At 37.5% G+C, this 20,992-nt stretch overlaps 1 protein-coding gene across 2 annotated transcripts in view; it reads right to left on the bottom strand.

Annotated features, from left to right (window-relative positions):
- Positions 1-4,167: 4,167 nt before the first annotated feature.
- The window catches only part of LOC134531789 (box A-binding factor-like), a 335,983-nt gene continuing 319,158 nt past the window's right edge, over positions 4,168-20,992 (bottom strand). For both annotated transcript variants that reach the window (XM_063367716.1, XM_063367717.1), the window contains 2 exons: positions 12,115-12,325; positions 4,168-6,613 (listed from right to left, as the gene is read on the bottom strand). In XM_063367716.1, coding sequence (XP_063223786.1) covers positions 6,141-6,613; positions 12,115-12,325 — 684 coding nt within the window. In that variant the 3' untranslated portion in view covers positions 4,168-6,140. The remainder of the gene's footprint in view (positions 6,614-12,114; positions 12,326-20,992) is intronic.

The following is a 20,992-nucleotide window of genomic DNA, read 5'->3' as shown; positions in this document are numbered from 1 at the left end:
AATTAAAATATAAAACTATGCAATTAAAAAACAAAATTAAAATAGTCCAAATGTTTCAAATCCATGAATGCAAATAAATAGGATAAAGAGGTGTCTAACAAGACTAAAAAAGTTACAGTTCACCATAAGCTTTTATTAAAATGCAGAAAATTGTTTAGATGGGTTTTAATATTTAGATAAACAGGTGAAGCTAACTATTTAAGTTATTGCAGCTTATCTTATTACAATATTAAGTAATGTTTAACATTTGTCAAACAATATTTCCCTGAATTCACTTCTACTTCTTTATGAAGATCTTTTTAAAAATACAATTTATTTCATTTTCCTTTAACTTTTATGATGCAATACTTATTTATTTGGATGAAATAAAATGTCAGTGATAGCAAACCAAAAAGTCATTGAAGTAAATTATTAATTGCAAAATACTTAAAAACAAACAATGTTTACCTAATAGGTAAAATTTGTGCCATGATTATTTCATTGAGTAGCACAATAGAATTGAAGCCCATATACATCTGTTTCAAGTCAATGATTGAACGACAGCACTCTTGATACACCCTAGTCGACCTTGAGTCAGTTATAAACAAGAAATGTTTACCCAATCTTGCATAACCCTTGTTATCGAACAAAAATCATTTAAAAAGGACTGATTATATTGTAAACTTGATTCCAGCCTGGAGTGAAATGAATCCAAAAAATAATCGAGACTCTAGTAATCAAAATATAAACAAAAAAATTGCTATAATTTTTTTTGCAGTGCATTTTTTTTATATTGCAGAATATATAATTTGAGGCTAAAGTTAATGGTTTTTGTTGGTTTTCATGTTTCAATGATATTGCATTATACTGAGAAAAATAAAAAGTATTTATAATATCTAATTTTATTAAAAGCCAGTAACTAGAAGTCTTAATTCAATATTTTACTATCCTCAGAAACGAGATAGTGTTTTCTAACCAATTTTGACAAATTAAACAATTGCGAAATCTTTATACTAAAAGCTATTGAATAAGAATATCAAAAAATTTTGTTAGAAGCAATTGAAAAGTGAAAAGAAGGGATGACATGGGTAAGTAATATTACTTGGGTTCACAAAGAAATCTTCTTCCAACATAGGATGAAAATGGAAAGCAATTGATTTGATCACTTTTCTCTAACTGCTTTCAATTTAAACTAAGAGATCTTCCTCAACATAGTAGTCTGAATAAATTGATATGTAATACCATAATGGTCTTTAATGACTATGATAGCTAGGTGAGGTGGTACTCTATATAATTAGTGGCATGTTCCGAATTGATGAATTTATACTTTTCAGATCTGTATGTAAGAGGTACCGAGACTAGTAAATAAATTTTTAGGCTCTTTTGCATTAAATATTTCTGTACATTTCCTTGCAATGCAAAACTCTAACTGTATACTTACACTAAGCTACCGCTCAGGTGCGCAAACTAAAGAATTATTGCAGAACAATTAATGAGAGAAATTACAGATAAGTGTCGACTTTTGTCTGTACCCTTTTAAGGTATATAAGACTATCAATTTTTTATTAAACATTGTTCACCTGTAGAGACTCGATTAATTCATACCAAATGTGGATGATACCAGATTCAATATAAATTGAAAATTAAGATGTATCAACTACCTTATATTTCGAAATTAAATATTGCTTTTCAAACCATAAAAAAATTCCTGTTGTCACTGATAAAAAGCAATTTTTAAAGTTTGAGTCAGTACAGATTAATTTCTAATATGTAATGAAAAAATCCAGCGAAAGTAAATCCAAAACATTTCAACTATAAAATAGTCATGCACAAAAAAGAGGAGGCTAGTAGGTGCATAGATATGTGCTATGTGATGGTGGTATAATTGTTCCTCTTCAAAATCAAAAAGGAATATTTAAGAAATTTATATTTAAATGAAAATGTATTAAAATAGTGAAACAAGATGATTCCATGTATGTAATAGTTACTAAAGCAAAGTATTTTTACCATGCTTTTTTAGCTTCACCCGTATGTATGTGTGTGTGTATGAATGTACTATGTGATAAAATCTTTACATTAAATTTTTACCCACTTTTCGATGTCCAAATGAGTTGAAATTTTGCATACATATAAAGAACCTCTCACAATACAATATTTTGATAACTTTAGACCTTAGTATTAAGGGTAAGTGGAAGGGGGTCAGAGCTATTTGTAATAACCAGGCTTTTAGTGTAGTCACGTAATTGCACTGGATGGTCTTTAAGTAGAAAAATTTGATTGCTCTAAGGTAACAACAAAAGTTCCGTGTAATGTTGATACATATTATTTTGAGACTAAATAGAATAAAATAAACGTATAGTTTGAAAAAACTAAGCAATCCTACTTTTATCATTGCATGAACTAAAAAATTAAAAATTAAATTTAAATTTAAATTATTTTCCAATAGCTAGACAAATAATGCACCACAACTCTGTATAACTAAAAGCATGGGGTGCTCTCTTTCATTTTCGTAATGGGTGTATCCTCAAATTAGTGACAGAAAATTTAAGACAAATTATTTCAAGCACCCTACATTTTTTGTTTTACAGAGTTGTGGTGCATTATTTGGATGTTGTGTAAAAAAAATTAAAATTAAAATTTAATATTTTTTTAAAATTTTTGGTTAACTCAACGATAAAAGCGGGGATTTTTGGTTTTTTGATAATTATAAGTTTATTCATGCAATAGAAGAAGTTCTGTAGCTAATACCGTCCATTAATAATTGAAATTCATTGAAGATGATTGGTTAGCAGCTCCTATTAAATGTGAGACTAAGCCAAAAATAACCAAGGAAAAGTTTTAAAATTGTGCTTTTACCATAGGTTGAGAAGGGTAAAACAGTAAGGTACAGCAGATATGTCCATATAAAGAAAGGTATAAAAAATTTTGAAAATAATAAATAAAAGGCAATATTATGAATATTCTGAACACTAGCGCTTTGTGTAGAAATAGTAAGTTTGTAAAATTATACTAATAATGCAACAACTTTTAATATTTTCAACCCCAACATAATTTTTAAAACTGCAAGATTTTAATGAAATTTATATATAAACATTGTAACAAAGTTTTTATTATTAATATTTACGAGTATATTTTCTCAAGGTATGTTTTAGAAAGCATTTTTTCAGCATTTAAAGTGAAAATCATAATGCAAAAATAGTCATTAGTAAAACTAACACAACCATATTTTTAATAGTGTACAATATTTCAAGGCCTGTATGTGCTGTTTAAAAGGCCACAAAATGTGTATTATGTTTTAAAAAATAATCGATGAGATGTAACACATTAGTATTTAAAATTGTTTTAAACAAAGTAAATATCTTATTTGAAAAAAATAAATATATAGTAAATATTTTTTTTTACCATGGATATAAAAACTACACTGTCTTGGACTGTAATACTGATTTTTTCTCTCAATAATATGGAAATAAAGCCTAGATATATCTTCACATTTAAATAGGCTCAAAGTAACTTCAGAAAGCACAGAAACCTTGTAAATATTATATTCTTCTTTAAATTATCCAGCAACTAAGAATGCCAGCCAGGTTCTCAGAAATTTATTTGCTATTTCTTTGAAAAGACAATGAGAGAAATCTGATGACCGAAGGTAAGAGTAAAACTATCAAAAATTATGAATAAAACTTTTAATCTACCTATTCTTCCAAAATAATTTAAGGAAAAACCTTTTCAAATAATACTTTGCTAGCATGCATTTGATAATTATAACATGGGACTTGTGAAAACTACAAAGCTGTGAAACCATGAAAATGAAAATCAGTACTATATATTCATATCTTATAGTTATAAGATAATTATATACGAAATATAAATTACTTGCATGTATTATAAGACCAAAAATGTACAACTGCAGCAGATAGCAAGAGGATTTATGTAAATAAGTTATAAACATTATTATAATACAAAAAAAAAAACTCTAAAATGACTACTTTCTATAATATGATAAAACATTTTTTTGTCTAGAAATTTTTGCATATAGTGATTTAAGTACACATAGTTTGATTGTTACTGTACAATAATGCACATGCTTCAACCATGCATGCCTTAGAGATTCTCCTAGTCCAAAAAAAAAAATGAAAGCTATTTTCTTTACAATTTTTGTGGTACTGGAAGAAATAAAATATCATCAAATATGAAATGAAAACCATTTATTTATATTGCTGTGATTGATCTTCTGAAAACACAAAACATTTACGATATTATCTATATTTATAAATACTCTTCAGAATATCTGAAGTAATTTGGTAATTCTGAATTAACATAGGCCCCAAAATCTTTCTTTATGTGATATTGGACATTTAAATAACAGGTATCTACAGATCTTAATTTCATGGTCAGTTACAGCAACACGTGTCATACAATATAAACTATCTTTAAACATTTTCTGAAATAACATTTATAAAATAACACATACCAGTGAAAGAAAGATCCTGAGAATCTGAGGTAATATTGAGTGCTTGTAAAAATATTTACATGTGTTCCACTGTAGCTGTGTACTAATGGACAAGAACTTAATTAAAAGATTTTCAATAATATTCCAGTTCCACGAATCTTTGATTCTATAACACACAAAAAATTTGGCGAGTATGCAAAAAAAATATTTACACATGATAACACACAATCATATAAATCCTAAAAGAAAACAAAAAATATATATATTGCAATAAAAATCTTGTGTGTATGCATTAAAATAGATATAAATGCATAAGATTTTTAAAATAAAAGTTATCAGATCTTATTAATTGTACATTTTGAGCAATAAACATTGTCAACAAGCAATATGGTTAAAACTCACATCACAGAAAATTCGTAACGGTTTGGTTTGTGTCTCTTTTTAACAATGCTTGTCTTCCAAACTTGTAAAACTTTGCAAAAACATACTCGTGATATTTTTTACTCCAGACTGGCATTAAATATCATTGTCTGCAGCAAAGATTCAAAAGCACAAATTAACTTGCCCACATGTATTATTCCCAGTAAAACAAAAAATTTAAAAGACACAAAATATTAAAAACATTCGCTGTCCAATTATCTGAATCAGTAAATAAATAAAAACTGAATTTATTGTATTATTTCATAGTCACAGGTAATAAACATACTTTATGTAATTTTCTAGGTATAAGTAAAAATTACTTGCTTCATTTCTGTTGAAACATTTCAAACATGTGGTGCAAATCTTCAGTCTTCATAAACTGTCTGAAAATTGTTATTTAAAAACAACAGATTGCACAACAATAGTGTTTTGGGAATGTTACCATTTAAAACATAATTATCTAGAAAATAATGCTGGTTTATGTCACATTACAGCCGGTTGTCTTACCCAATTTTTTTTTTACCAAAGAAATGATCCTCCTAGCAATCTGCATGGATTCATTAAGCACTAGCTTGTTACAAAACAATAACGAGTGCTTGTAATGTCCTGTTTCCTTCCATCAGCGACAGAAGAGCAACTTCATTAGATGACAGGCAGACGAAAGCTCCACATGGATTCATAAGGCACTAGATGATCACAGAGCAATGAAAAGAGAGTACTTATAATTTCCTGCTTTCTTCCATCAGCGATAGAAGAGCGGCTCCTCTAGAAGAGTGTTATTCAGACAAAGAGTGACATGGATTCATAAGGCATAAGATGATCATAGAGCGATGAAAAGTGAGTACTTGTAATGGCCAACAGTGATAGAAGAGCAGCACCTCTAGAAGGGTGGTTGGCAGACAAAGAGCTCCACATGGATTCATAAGGTAAAGGATGATAACAGAACGATGAATATTGAGTACTTTGTAAAATCCTGCTTTCTTTCAGTAGCAAAAGAAGAGCGGCTCCTCTAGAAGAGTGTCAGGCAGACAAAGAGCTTCACATGGATTCATAATGCACAAGTTGATCACAGAGCGATGAAAAGTGAGTGTAATATCCTGCTATCTTCCAAGAGCGACAGAAGAGCAGCTCCTATAGAATAATGTCAGGCAACATCACATGAACTCATAAGGCACAAGATGATCACAGAGCAATGACAAGTGAGTGTTTTTAAAGTCCTGCTTCCTTCTACCAATGTCCACAGGAAGCTCGACGATTAAAGCACGGCTCTTTCCAGAGGCCAGGGAGAGCGTCAGGCGGACAGCGACACAACGGTGGGGCGCTCCATGTTCTGGTTGACGATGATGCTCTTGGCCGAGCCGCCATCGTCGGCTTCGTTGTTGTTGTTGTTGTTGTTGTTGTTGTTGTTGTTGTTGCTGCTGCTGCTGCCGACGAGGGTGACGATGTGCGGGGAAGCCTCGCCGGGCGACAGCGAGCGGTTGGCGTCGGCGGGCGGCGAGGGACACTCCACCTTGGGCGACACTGCCACGGCGCTGATGTGCTGGCTGATGAGGTCGTAGTAGCTGGGCTGGGAGTGCACTTGGTGGTGCTGGTGGTGGTGCTGGTGGTGGCCGTACTGCGGCGCGGCGGGCGGCGAGTACATGCCCGCGTAGCCCCCAGAGGCATGGCCGTGGTGCTGCATGAGCCCCAGGCTCGGGTGGGTGCCCGCCACGCTGTGGTGCGCCAGAGACAGGCCGGGGCGACACGCCTCTCCACCGTAGCCGTCTGCAAGGTTAGGTACATGTTCACTACCGTTAAACAAACACACAAAGCCACGAGGCACAAGAAGTTAAGCACATTATACCCGTCCCTAGTTAGAAAAGATGTGCAACAAGGGACAGATACAAAATTATTTCCTAGAGCAACACACAGCTACAAAATCTCAAGGATTGATCTTTAATAAATTACTGAAATGAGGAATACTGATTTTAAATTATTTCATGGTAATACGCCATTGATGGTTTACACTGGTTTTCATAGAAAATCCTCAAGAATCTGACAACAAAGATGGAGACCCAGGCAATATTGGCTAGTGTCAAATGTTACATTCAAGAACATTCCTTACATTCCCAAGAAGTTTAATAGCACAGCAGTACAGCGCGTGTTTGGAAACCTCAGAGGCATGATTAGAATCTAATCACTGGAACTTTTTAGTTTTTTTAATAATATGATAATAAGGTTGAATCAGCCCAACAAGGTTAAGGTTTGTTTGTAAGCAGTATTTACTAAATGATTTAGTTGTTTAAACAAACCTATTATACAAACATATACTTAGTGTTATAATATGTTTTAAAATGTTTAAGGACAATATTTTTTAATTACCATAGATGTATAACTTATTACATGAGCGGAAACTTTAGAGTATTAACATTTTGGTAAATTTTAAGATGGGCATTTAAATAAAATTAATAAAATTGCTAGTTGAAAATCAGATCCAAAGCCGGGGTTTTATCAGAGCCGTTTCTAAAGGTTTCAAATTTCTGATTGTTTCGTGCTGCTCTGCTATCTGCTTTTGATGAAGGCAAGCAAGTTAACGATTCAGGCAGCGAATTTGGCGGTGGGTGCAGAAAGAATTTATGAGTGTGATTCACACCCAGAAATCTTAAAAATCCACTAATTTTTTTATCAGTTTATTTATTACTCTCGGCATCATTTTACGGAATTTTCCATTAAGTTTTGTGTCAGAGTTTCTTATTATAAGTTTATTTGCAACATGAACAACATGAGAACACATGAAATTGCTTGTTACCGAGCTTAGATGTTTATACATCACTGGGGAGTACTGAAAGACTCGTCACATTTTTTTTATTGAATTGTTTACAGGCTCTATCTGATTCTCCACGGCCCTTGTACTAAGTGCTTACTGATCTAAGTGCTCGTTGCGTTGATCAAGACTTAGAAATAACGTCCTAAAGGTACCAGCACTGGTTCGAGCGACCTTTGGTGGAGCCGAAATATCTGCATTCACAAAGTAGAAGTTGTGTTGGTAGATCGTAGATGTGGCATTTGTCGTATTAGGCGTAGTCATTTGCTGTCATAACTTTCAACTTTTTTTTAAATCTTGTTACGAACATGAGAGACCAGACCGCGATACCAAGTTCGGAGCTAGCTGGCGGCCCTGCATGGCCACTGGCGTCACGCACCGTCATGTGTAGTCGACTAATGTAAGGCATGCCACACGCGCCACTCCCCTCTCCGCCCCCCGCATCATCTTTCTCCGGCGCTGATATTTATCGCTGAGCGGCCTTGGGAATTCCGTGGGTCGCCGCGCGGAGTGGCGCGAATGAACGCCGCCCTTCTGGACTGTTCGGGCGTCGGGTCGGCCCGGGATGACGCGAATCGTCACAGCTGTGCTCGTCGGTTCTGGAAAGAAGACCCTCAGGTACTTAAGCAGCGACGCTGGCCTCCATGAGGGTTTCGCGACGGGTGCGGCGTGAGTTCTGAAAGAATTCCAAGAGTTCGGAGTGTTCCGCAAGCGAAGGGAAGTGCGACATCGGCGAAGAGGGTGGGACCCTTGGCCTCTCCTTTCCGTGAGCGGCGCAACGCGGAGTTAGACTGGATCGTGCAATTGCGGCGACTGAGTGGCGCGAGACTGTGTGTGTGGACAGGCGCAAGGTAAGGGGCAAACCACTTTTGAGCTTAGCTTCAGTGATTAGTGCGAACTGTGAAAATTGACAAGTGATTAAGTGACTTGTGAATAAACATTTTAAGTGCCAGTGATTTTATTTATTTTTTATTAATGTATATACTAGTCTTATATATAAAATTCTCGTGTCACAGTTTTCGTTGCCATACTCCTCCGAAACGGCTTGACCGATTTTGATGAAATTTTTTGTGCTTATCCGGTATCTATGAGAATCGGCCAACATCTATTTTTCATCCCCCTAAATGTTAGGGGTAGTCCACCCCTAAATTTTTTTTTATTTCCAGTTTTTGGTAGGAAATCACCATGGCAACGGCTGTAGCATTGTTGATGCTTCATTCGTCTCCATGGCAACGACTATTTCATTGTTAGTGCAGTCCTCATCAGCGTTGAAATTTTGCGGGTACTTTAAATATCAAAAATTGCCCTTTTTTTTTTCAAGTATATATATTTTACAGACTTGAAACTTCACAGTAATGTTCCTTATGTTACGCAGGATGACATTTTCCGAAAATTAGATCCCATAGCATAGGTGGTTACAACCAGGAAACAGTGGGTACTTTGTCTGCATGAGAACAGGATTTTCAATTGTTCATGCCTTCTGCGTCTCCATGGCAACGGGCATCGCGCGGCAGTGGCGTACCCACAAGGAGGGGCATGTATAATAAGCGGCGCAAGAGTGATCTGCCTGTAGACTGCCATAGCGAAGTACGGGTACATCAGTTTTATGTTGCGTGCACGAGTCGGGAAACCATCGGTACATTATACAGCATTGTAATAAATTTTCACGGAATTTTTTATTATTTACCATTACTGTAAATGGGAGATGTGGCATAATTCTTTTTCCATTAGTATAGCCGTGCGAAGCCGGGTCGGGCAGCTAGTAATTAATAAAACAGTAATAAAACTTAACTGGGCTATCCCTTACGAACCGAGTTCTCCCCACATTAGGCCGTAACAATATAAATCAGTTTGGGTAAAGTGTACTTTATGGTCGTCTTGAAGCGTAACAAGCCTTCTTCTGGGGGCTTAATTAATACTAACATTATTTTAAACATGATGAAATAAACGAAATAAAATGAAGTTTATAAATGAAACAGTCAGCCTGCAAATGACGCGAGCGTCCTTACATCTTTTCTGTTTAAGAATGCCTGAAATGGCTGTACAAGTTGTATAAATTCATAATATACTGCTGTGTCTTTGAAATTATGGTTTGCAGATTTTTTCATTCAGACTGTAAATTAAGGGGTGAGGTCCATCCGCCATAATGTTATGCCCGTGTCGAGATACACTGTGGGCGGCCTTGAAGCACATCTGACAGAAGTGTGAAACCTCTGAGACTAGAACAACCTGTAATACAACCAGTGTGTGAAGGTACATGAGTACTAACAATTTGTTTTACTTAGCAGGATATAGCAAAAAAACATAAATTAAAAGGCTAACGGCAGACATTGATGTATGGAGAACGGAATCTAGCAAAAGGAAAGCAAAAGGAAAAACAAGAGCTGAAAAAAATACAATAAAACAGACAAAAAATTAAAAAATAATTTCTGACAAATTTACTAACAAGTTGGTGGCTGTTATTTGAACTCTAATAAAGTATTTACGAAATAAGAGACATTGCGCCATATGTAAGAAGCCATAATAACTATAACCTGAAGTATTTCTCAAACATTTTGCCACTTTCACAAACTTAACGTCTCCATTATGTTTGATCGAAAGATGTTTTACAACTACAGCGAATTTTGTCGCTGCCTCAAAATTATTTCATTGAAATAATTGCTGGTAGTTACATGTAACAAAAGTATTTGAACAATAAAGGTGTTACACCAAGTTATTTCAATGAAATAATTTTGAGGCAGCGACAAAATTCGCTGTAGTTGTAAAACATCTTTCGATCAAACATAATGGAGACGTTAAGTTTTCCATCTTAAATAATTTTTCTATTACTTAAAATAAATATGTTGTTCAGCTTTAAATTCAGAGACGTATACAAAGCCTTGGTAAGCAATGTAGACTGTAAGTCGTATAGATACTTTCCACTTATTTAATCATGATGAACCTACAGCCAAAAATTGTCGGTCGAATTCATGGACTAATTCTGTATTAATTACTACTAAACACCGCAAGTGAAGCAAGTAATTTGTTTATTTGAAATTTAAAGCTGATCGACATCTCCACAAAATAATGCTGTTCTTGACAAAATGTATACACCACGAAAACACACACTTACTGATATGACAAAATAGACCCATCATAAAGAATGATGGCAAAGGTTATTTAATGTATGGTTTTAAATGTTCATATTCATATTAAATGGTTCTCACGTATATTTTTACCGATATAATTATTTATGTAAATAACACTCAAATAATTACTTCACTCTATTCACCTTACTCTAATGTAAATAAGGCATGGTAAATAATATCTAATAAAAAATGGTTATATACTGGGAAGAACTGAAACAATGATAGAGCAGTGACTGACGCAAATGTGCAGCTTATAAAATAATTCAAATGAAATTCATTTATAAAATTACTTTGCCCTGTGGTAATGCGGGACCAAAAAAAAAAGGGCAAGCCTGAAGATAAATTAACAAAATACGTTACAATTTTCTGCATTGTGATTTTCTAATATTGTAGTTTCAGTGCTGTCATTAAGAAACTTAACGGGAAAAAATTCATCCAATTATTATTCTTTAATCTCGGGTATTATCGCGAAATATAGAGTGAACCGTAGAAGTTATTTAGCAACCAACACTTTTGGCTGCAACACAGCACCGCACTACCTTCAGAAAAAAAAATGGAAGCAATTTGCATTGTTATCGGCTGAGAACGAAGTGGTTTCCTAAGTAGACGATAAGAACTTGCCAGGGTCTGTGCCCCCATTACTCAACCGAGTAGTGCAACATAACCCTTTGCTGGCCGTAATATTTATTCAGATGTCTCCCTTCAAGATAGCTGCAAAGAAACAAGGCATGCAAAAACATCGGACACACCACGCATTACACAGAAAAAAAAATATTTTCATATTTTTACAAAAGATTTCTTTGGAAACCAGTTGCCAAGAAATAGTTTGTAATACTACAACAAATATATTTTAACTCTGTACGACTTTTTTTTTTTTAGATACACTGAGTATTTCTTACTAGTATTTTAACTGAAGTTTCATTCGCGCATACATTTTTTTTTAACCATGGAAAAGATAATCGAACATTCAACAATTTGACTTTATTTTTCTGTATCGTACTTATTGTGTGCGCAGTTAAAACTGGAAAGCCATGCAGGGAACGCTTTACATATGTTTTTTTTTTTTTTTTTTTTTTTAACTATTGCATGAACTGGGAAAACACAAAGCATAAACACCCGGGGAAGACTCGGAACCCAGTATTTCCACGAAAATTGTTTTGTAGTGACACAGTTGTTTTCATGTAAGTGTAGGTACAAATGATGTGGCAATATCTGTAAGTTCAAGTCTGTACCGTTTGCAGCGCACGAATTTTCCGAGAAACGTAGACCAGGCCTGTCTTCGTCGTGAAGGAAGAGAGATGGAAGAGAGTGTGAGGGGGGGGGGGAGTTCTCACCGGAGAAGGTAGCGCCGCCGTTGTGCTCCATCTTGACGAGGTTCGAGTGCTCCATCTTGACCAGGTTCGTGGCGGCCTGCAGGCTGGCGGCGGCGGTGCTCAGCACGCCGCCCCCGCCGCCCCCGCCGCCCCCGCCGCCGCCAGAGGCGCTGCTGGCGTTGTTCGAGCCGCGGTCCATCTTGCATTCTCCCTTAGGCTTCCTCTTCCTCGTCTGCGGACATCACGCACTTAGATAAACTGTTTATCTAGTGTTCAGATTCGTATTAAATTATCCTCACGTACCATTTTTTTACCGGTAAAATTAAGTAAATGACAACTCAAATATAATATACATAATAATACATTTACTACATACTATTAACGTTATACTGATGCAAATAAGGCATGTTAATAAAAATGATTAGCATATATTCTGACATGGTCTGCAACAGTGACTGACGTAAATGTGTACTTATAAACATTTCAAATGAAATGCTTTTATTAGGTAAAATCACAAAATACGTCACTTTCCGTTTTCTTGCATTGTGACTTTTAGATATTGTAGTTTCATTCCAATAGCTAAGAAACTTTAAAGAAATTACTACTCCCTAAGCTCGGGAATTGTAGCGAAACATAGAGACACTACGAAGTTATTTATCAACCAATATTTTCACGAGTATATACACAGAAAGCCTAAGCTTCCCTGACACCCTATCAGTCCCGAAAAATTAGTTTCGAACTAATCCGAAGATCTCCGCTCGCTTGTACAACTTCACAAGTGAGAATTATTACATTTTCACGTTTTAAGAGTTTTTTAAAGCTCCCTGATTTAACCCAATCACACTTTTATTTCATTACTATCACCTAGACGTGTGAATATATACCCTGCCGGAATAATAAAAAACAAAGTTTTGCCAGAAATTTTATTTTTGTGACAAATCTACTAACTTTAATTTTCAAAAGAAGAAGAAAAAGCCGACGATGCACGAACGCGGCTTTTTTAGGGCGTCTGACTCGGTGTCAATGAACTTTAAGGTTTTTCAGAACTACAGACGTCCGATATAGTGGGTTGTATTGCATTTTAATTTCATAATTTTGGTTTCATACCAATTTTTTTAGGATGTTTATATCTACAAAAATGTTTTAATATGCTTTGTATACACATATACATGTAGTATGTTAGGAAAATGTTGAACAAAAAATTGTATGGGTAACAGGCAATGCCAAAAATTAACCATTTTTGTTTTGGAAAACTGTCTGGAAAAGCAAGCCCTGCATGAAAACGCGAGAAAGTGGAGCGCAAATTTGAATTCCGCGCGCACTTTACAGAACTCCACTGGCTGAAAAGACGCACGATCGCAACACCGTGACGTTCAAACACTCCGCAGGAAGCAGGCGCACATATTTAGACTCAGCCACACGCACTAGTTTCCGTCAGTCAGTCCGGTGTGCAGCTCAGTGGATGGTTAGTTGTTGTACGTTGACAAGTTTGGGTTTGGACGATTAGCGAAGTGTCGGCGGTTTTGGTAAGTACGACGCTGCGATTACATATTCGACGACCTGACTAAGATTCAAGGAGGACATTTTGGAACCTAAGGATGCCATCTTGGTCTCAACCGTTGTTTTAAACCATTACAAATTTAAAAAGATTAATTCCAAACCTTTGGTTTTTATTAGGCACAGTATCTATATAATTTAATGGAATGCCTGAAGTTGAACGTGACTGACTGGTACGTAATATTCTCCAATGTGAAGTGAATGGCGTTTAGTGGTGAATACATTTTTATAATTGACTACTGTCAATACACTATTTTATGATGTCAGAAAATTTTTCGTGTGTAATATCTGCCATTACGAAAGAAAACAATCAAATATAAAAATATTAAAAAAAGTGTTACTGCGTAAAAGCTGTCAGAACCAACGTGGCTTATCTCAGTTTCCTAGGCAGAAGTGTATCTGTGCAGGTGAGGCGGGATGATAAGTGCGACGCTCGCTGGTGCTTCTAGCGCGTTATCGCCTCTAAACTGGCGCGCAGTCTTCTCGCCGTACATGGAATAACTGTGGGATTTGAGCGGTAACCGTAATATTATATGACGTGCACCCGGAGTTTCACGTCTAATTTTTTTAACGCGCATCTTAGCCATTTTCACCCGTCTAAAAATACTTGCTAAAACGAAATACGGAACCAAAATTACTCATCCGCCCTCGGCTAATTCTCAAATGATTTCCGCAAACTGACACCACTCGGATATCTCGAGCAGTTTTTAAATAGCGTGGCTTCTTCTGAAACATTGCACACAGCGTGTTTGTGTGTAACCAGGTGGGCAGGGGACCTTGAGGGAGATTAGGCCCCGCCAACTTGAAATTTCCCATGTACTGCTATAATTCTAATTTTGAACTATTTATCCCAATTTTCGACATGCCAAGGCACAAATCAAATCTCCCAGACCTTCTCTACTTTGTTGCGACCAAATGGCTCCAGTCCATGAGCGCCGCGAGGAATTCACTTATTATTTCACGCGGGCGAGTACAGACATCGTGACATTCAGTGGCCTAGCCAGGAGGGGGGGGGGGGGGTTAGGAGTTGAACCCCCCCCCCCCCCTTAGCACCAAATCTTTATTTAAATTTCTTATTCATCACTCAAACAAATTTCGTATTAAAAATTAATAAAAATTTTACCATTACAATATTTATATTTCAGTACCGAAAACTGTTAAAATAGCACTATTTTACACTTTAAAATCCAAATTTTCCCTAGGGAGGGTACCCGGACCCCACGCTTTAATAAGGGGGGGGGGGGAGGCATGCTGCTTAACACCCCCCATACACAAATCCAGGCTACGTCACTGATGACATTCACAACCAGTTCACGAGTTCTGTCTTCAACAAGTGGCCAAAGCTAAGTACAATGCCGTGTCCAGCAAAACAAAACAAAACAATAAAGAACTAGTACGGAAGCGCTATTGCAAGACGGCGAGGACTCTAGTCCCCTCTCCTAAGTACCGTGTCCCCTCGCCAGACGTGAAGGTGGGAAGGGGTGTTCTGCCGCGGTAGCCTACAACTCACGTAGTTTCGGTTCCCTACCACGTTCGTGCAACTTCAGATTTCTCTCAAAAATTGAAATTAAAAAAATCGAAGGGTTAGGTTAGGTTAGGTCAGTCACAACATGCTTGTTTTCATTGGAAACTTCTGATTTAGCGGCTGAAGTGGCGTTAATACCAAAACGCAAAACTTCGGAACTCTTCGTAAATAAGTGCAGGGAAACGAAACTACGTGAGTTGTAGGCTTCCCGTTCTGCCGGGAAGGAAGTTGTAGGCGCATGCGCGGTGGAACCGGGCGACGGCCGGATATCGCCCCCGCGGCGGAGGTGACGTCACGACGAGGGTGAGTGGTGGGTGAAAGGGGGGGGGGGAAGGAAGAGAGATGGGAGGGGGAGTAGAGCGATCAAACATCACGCGCGCCCGACCGAACTCGCGAGCAAGGTCAACCCGCCGTCAACCCGCCGGTGTTCGAAGAAGCGCGGCTGGAAGAACCGCGACGACGGCCGAAGGAAGTTGAATCGAAGTTGAGTTGAATCCGTGACACTGGAAATGAAGTCATCGTGAATGATCACCATGCGATGATTCAAAAGGAGCTGACCGCGTAGCGCTGTAAACCACACGCCGGCATTCGGTGCGAGGGTTCCTTTGGTTCGAGTCCCGGTTGGGGCTTGGGTTTTAAAGTTTGACGACGTGGAAACTATAGCAAGGCCCGGGAAAATGACACGCTACAAGGTCGCGGGTTCGAATACCGATATGGCCAGCCTAAACTCCGGTTTCTGAAATAACTCCAGGCAAACGCTGGAATGGTTTCTTTCCTGTCTCAGTATCGTCGCTTAGCTAACAATGCGCCTTTCTAACATTTCGGTATCTTTACAGGTGGGTAAAAAAATAAAAAAATAAAACAGCTTATTTCCAAGTAAGTATAGCTTGTTTTAAATGCTATGCTATTTATTATTTTAAAACATGTATTATTGACAACACAACGACGCCAGCGCAGACGAACACATTCAAACTGTAAATATCAGACAGCACAAGAAGTCCGTGGAAGGAATTTAGTTATGAAAAAACAATAACAACAAAGATGACCACAATGGGCTAACAACGACAAGACAATTTCAGCAATAATAGTAAATGCTGTTGGACAAAAAAAACCTGGACTACGCAGCAAATATACGAATACAACGATGAAGATACCTATTATTGTTCATCGTTGAGTTTATCTGTTTTACATAAGCTGATTTTGGCTTGTTCTCTGAGGGTTTATGTTTCCATGTTAAATTTTTAATTTGCGTTCTTGAAAATTTTTTAATCACAAACAGTGCTAAACTCTAAGGGCGTATGTCCAATAAATTATATATATACGAGGCAGCTTAGAAGCTTCGGTTAAAATGTTATTTATGTGTGTGGCCATAATTAATGAATTTTGTGGGAATTTGATTTCAGCAGGTTTGCAAATTTATGTATTGAATTATTATATGTGCAGGTGGTTCTGTGTAGTTTGTGAGTTATCGTCTCATGCTCAGCCAATCAGGCGAATGCTCGCCTGTCATTGGTTGCGCCATTAAACATTTAACCCCCCCCCCCTTTTTTTGTTGTTTTACAGTGTCTGCAATCTGTCTGTCTGTCGGCCTGATAACTGCAGAAAATAAACGAACTTTTTAAAGAAGAATTGACATCATGTAAATAAAGATTACTTTTTAGTTCCAGATAAAAGTATCTTCGAATCAAACGCCAGATTCCGGCTAACAAGTTAGGTCTTTCGATGTTAACAAGGACAACATGCACAATACCAAGATTATTATTGTAGTTTTTTTTTTTTTTTTTTTCAAAAAGAAGAGTAAATCTTTACTCCTAATGTTACGAAGATGCCAGGAAAATTTGAAATAAGTTTTCTTCGTAAATTTAAGGTAAAAATATTTGACAGTGTGCATCCGAATGACACACGTTTTTTGACTGCTCTATTGGTAAATAGGGCGTTTGATGCAATACGATGAAAAGTTAGGCAGTGGATGCGATAAATATTTTGTCGTGTTAGTAATTGAAGCCAAAATAACACCCCTTTTTGATAGGAAATACTTTTGTGGTGTTTAATGGAGTCTTGTGCCTGTTCCTGGCGGATTTTTTATCATATTGTTTTTACTATTATACCTAACAAGTTTAGTTTACGCTAAAAAGCAAAAAGTACTGACCTCAGCATGTATGAAGTTGCTGTTTGTTTTGCTAGAGAGTTGCTAAACAGAATGACTCAATTTTAAGAACAGTCACCCAGTTCACTAAATGGTCCAATATTATATATTTTACTACTGCACAGCTTGCGAGCGCGGTTCGCATCCATATTTATTTTACATTCCGCTACACTCGCCCGGATTTGGGGGGGGGGGAGGGGTGGCCCGGGCCGTCAAAAGAGGTTTAGGAAAATTAAAGGACCGGGGGGGGGGGGGGAGAGAGAGAGATATCGGAACCTGGACACAGGTGGGGCCCCACTGAGTTTTAATAACTATATTTTTTTGTAGTGTGTGTGTGTTTATCCTGCCAGGATAATAATTACAAGTCTAGTGCAAAATTCCAAAACCTTTTGGAAACCTTACAAGTTATGCAGTCACGCTTACAGTTACGGCCGTGGTAACGTTTAGTCTTTTATTTTTTTTAATCGTGGGGGTTTAAAATATTGTCGGTTGAAGTAATGGGGAGAGGAAGGCCCGACAAAATCATTCCCCCCTGGAACTTTGTAGCCTCCTTCGTTGGCCCTGGCGTGGGAAGGCGCGGAGTTACGGAACGACAGGCCGCCGCGGTTGCGCGTACGTGGCTTTCGTGCAAGCGACGGAGCGCGGGCCCAGAGAAGTTGCGGACTCGAGCTGACAGAAGGCGCGCGGTCAGCTGTGATGGTCTCGCGGACTGCTGACGCGGGCGGCGGCCGCACCATAAGTTTAAAAGTGCACTTGAACTTGGCTCCTCCCCCTACTTACCACGGTTCCTTTGTCGCGGGAAGAAGGGGAAACGGGGAAACGTTTGTTTTCGCGACCGCTCACGTGCGCGACACGAGGTTGGGAAAAGGGGGGGGGCGTGGGCTGTCCCGACCTTGAAACCACTTCCGAGCATCGCCTTGCCCGCCGACTATAGTCTGTGTCGTGTTAACTTGTCTCGGATTCGACAGCCAATGGTTACCCGTTTCCGCGACCGTCGCTCGCAAAGCAACACGCGATGTATTGTTCAAGAACTCAGACAACCACATGCAGCGTGTTTACAATCACTGTTGGCAACAACGGCAAATGTCTTAAATTGCAAATGTCAGTACACTGAACAATCTTTGTCATTGGAGCACGGGTTGTTTGACACGCCTTAAAGGACTATAAACTTACAAATGTCTATAAACTTTCTTACCGAACCATGCGCGACCAGGAGTGTATAGAAATTTAAAATTCTTGCAATGTTTGTGGATTATGACCTGGCAAAAAAAAAAAATAACACGGACTTTGCAGGTCTTAACTAATGTGAAACGTAAACTGTTGAGGCTGCCAATTTTGAGTCAAATTACATGACATCGACTATAGCGCAAGAATTCAAAAGTGTTCGGATTGCTATGAACATACTGCACTGACGAAATTTACAACAAAACATGTCTGTGATTATTGTTCAGAAAGCATCCATAAGAATCGAGTAAGAACCAAAACATGACACAAAAATGCTGTTCCCTAACAGGGCGTATGAGATCGAGGCTCCAGATGAAGGGTAACTAACCAAACAATGGTCCACAAAGGCCTCCACTCTGGCACTCCACATTATCAGGAAATCACTTCTCGCCTGCTACATAAAGTTCAACCAAACAGGGTGACACTTTAATTTCAATTGGTATAAATAATTTATGGACAACCTCAATCCCCTCGTGGTCCAGATATTTTTGAAACAATCCAAGAACCAGGCACACATTAAATTATATTGCATTTTTGACGTGACGTCTAATAAATCGTTGAACGCCGGCTGCACGCACGAAAGTGTCCCGTTGCGCACATTGTCCCGTTTCTCTGTGTCTCGTTACGCTCATTTTATATTGCTCTTTGCTAACCTGAACCTCCTAGCATTGCGGCCGAGTCCGTGGCGTAATTCTGTTTTCATGCATTTCAATGTAACATTTTCATTGCTCTTTGCTAACCCATTCCTCCTAGCATTGCTGCAGAGTCCGTGGCGCAAATATATTATTTTTGACTGCATCTTGGTGTTGGGTAAGCCATTTTCCTTCACATCATCCTTGAAACACTCCCATTAGTTTCCTACTTTTCCTATCATCATCCTATCCTTAACAGAATAACACAGATTGGACGAAGTTAAATAGCAAACAGGTATAAAAGTTATAGTTAAAATAATCTCGTCGCTAAAGTAATAAACATATTTGAATTAATGAGTGCAAATAAAAGTAAATTTATCAATTAAATTGTAGATTTCATTTCACTCCTTTGTATCCATACAATATAGTGATAATTTAATAAAAATGATTCAATTTTATTCATAAAAGTATGCAATCATTTCATCAATGTTTTGTTATGTCGTCACGTTAAACTATCGTTCGTAAACCGACTTTACAGACAACCAATTTTTTTTTATGATACTTTATATATTTGTCATGTACAATAGCTAGAGACCCGTGAATTTCGCGGATTCATTTCGTGTTATTCTAAAATTCAAATAATTTTACCTTAGTGCTGCTTCTGTCATTGGTTCTCTGTTAATCTGGAGGACTGAGGGCCAATTAGAGACCCTCACTCATAGAAGTGTTGAATCACAGGCCACCCAGTCGAGACGACTCACAAGTCAACAGCCAATGAACAGTTGGCATTTGCCGGAGTGTATAGAGGATATTGGAGTCTATCCTGGAGGTCATTGAATCCGCGAAATTCAAGGGGCCTCTAAAAATAGCTAATAAAATATGTGACGTGTAATGAAGTAACCAAAAATTAGTCTTAATAATAGTATTTAAAAACGTCTAAATAAAGGTATAAAAATGAATTATAGTTGAACAATATAAAGATTGCATGAATAGAAATAATATTTTTGGGTGTCTCCATGACATTACTGTGTCTTCTGAGCACTGTCTGCTGACAACATTTTACATATGTGTACCTCGGAGACATAAAGATACTAAGTCCTCTTTTGGGCAAAATGCACTTTTAACCATAAACTTGGCCACAGTTTGACGTTGTCTAGTAACATTGAACACTAATCTCTACAATATGTAAATCATTCACATACTTTGGGTAGAAAATAGTTAAGTAAATAGGTGAGGTACTATTTAAAATTCTTTACATTGCTCTTATGAAAAATATGGTTTATGTGATAAAGTGTCTTATGCCCACGACATATGCGAACAAAGACGGTAATGACACGGCATTATACCTGATGATATTTATATGTGAAAATTTGTTAGTTGGGCCGTGCAAAACTATATCACAGGTCGTATGTGGCCCATGGACCGTCAGTTGACAATCACTAATATAGGTGAAACCGGCGATAGTACTGATAATTCTCTGTTGTTTTCTATCACAAATAAAACTGACATAAAATCTAGGGAGAAAGGGGTGTTAAATGTTGAAACTAAAATGACTGTACAGGTTACAAAAATGCCCAATAGAAATTATTCCTTTTAGTTTTAGCATTTAGCTCATGCTACTTAAAGGTTGGCACCCCCGCGCTAGCAAACTCATGGTTTGCTTGTAAATTTTAGCCACGCCCATGTTCAGGATCGCGGCACGACACCCTCTACATGAGCGTGACTCGTTGGCTCGTCACGAGCACCCAAGAACCCCGGGTTGTGATTGGTTCGCGCGAAAAACGTGGTTTGTAACCTTCCATAATGTTGGATTTT

This window comes from Bacillus rossius, chromosome 5, assembly GCF_032445375.1.
Source record: "Bacillus rossius redtenbacheri isolate Brsri chromosome 5, Brsri_v3, whole genome shotgun sequence".
Taxonomy (NCBI): Eukaryota; Metazoa; Arthropoda; class Insecta; order Phasmatodea; family Bacillidae; genus Bacillus; species Bacillus rossius.
Note: the sequence above shows the minus strand (reverse complement) of the source record. Positions and strands in the feature narration are given on the sequence as shown.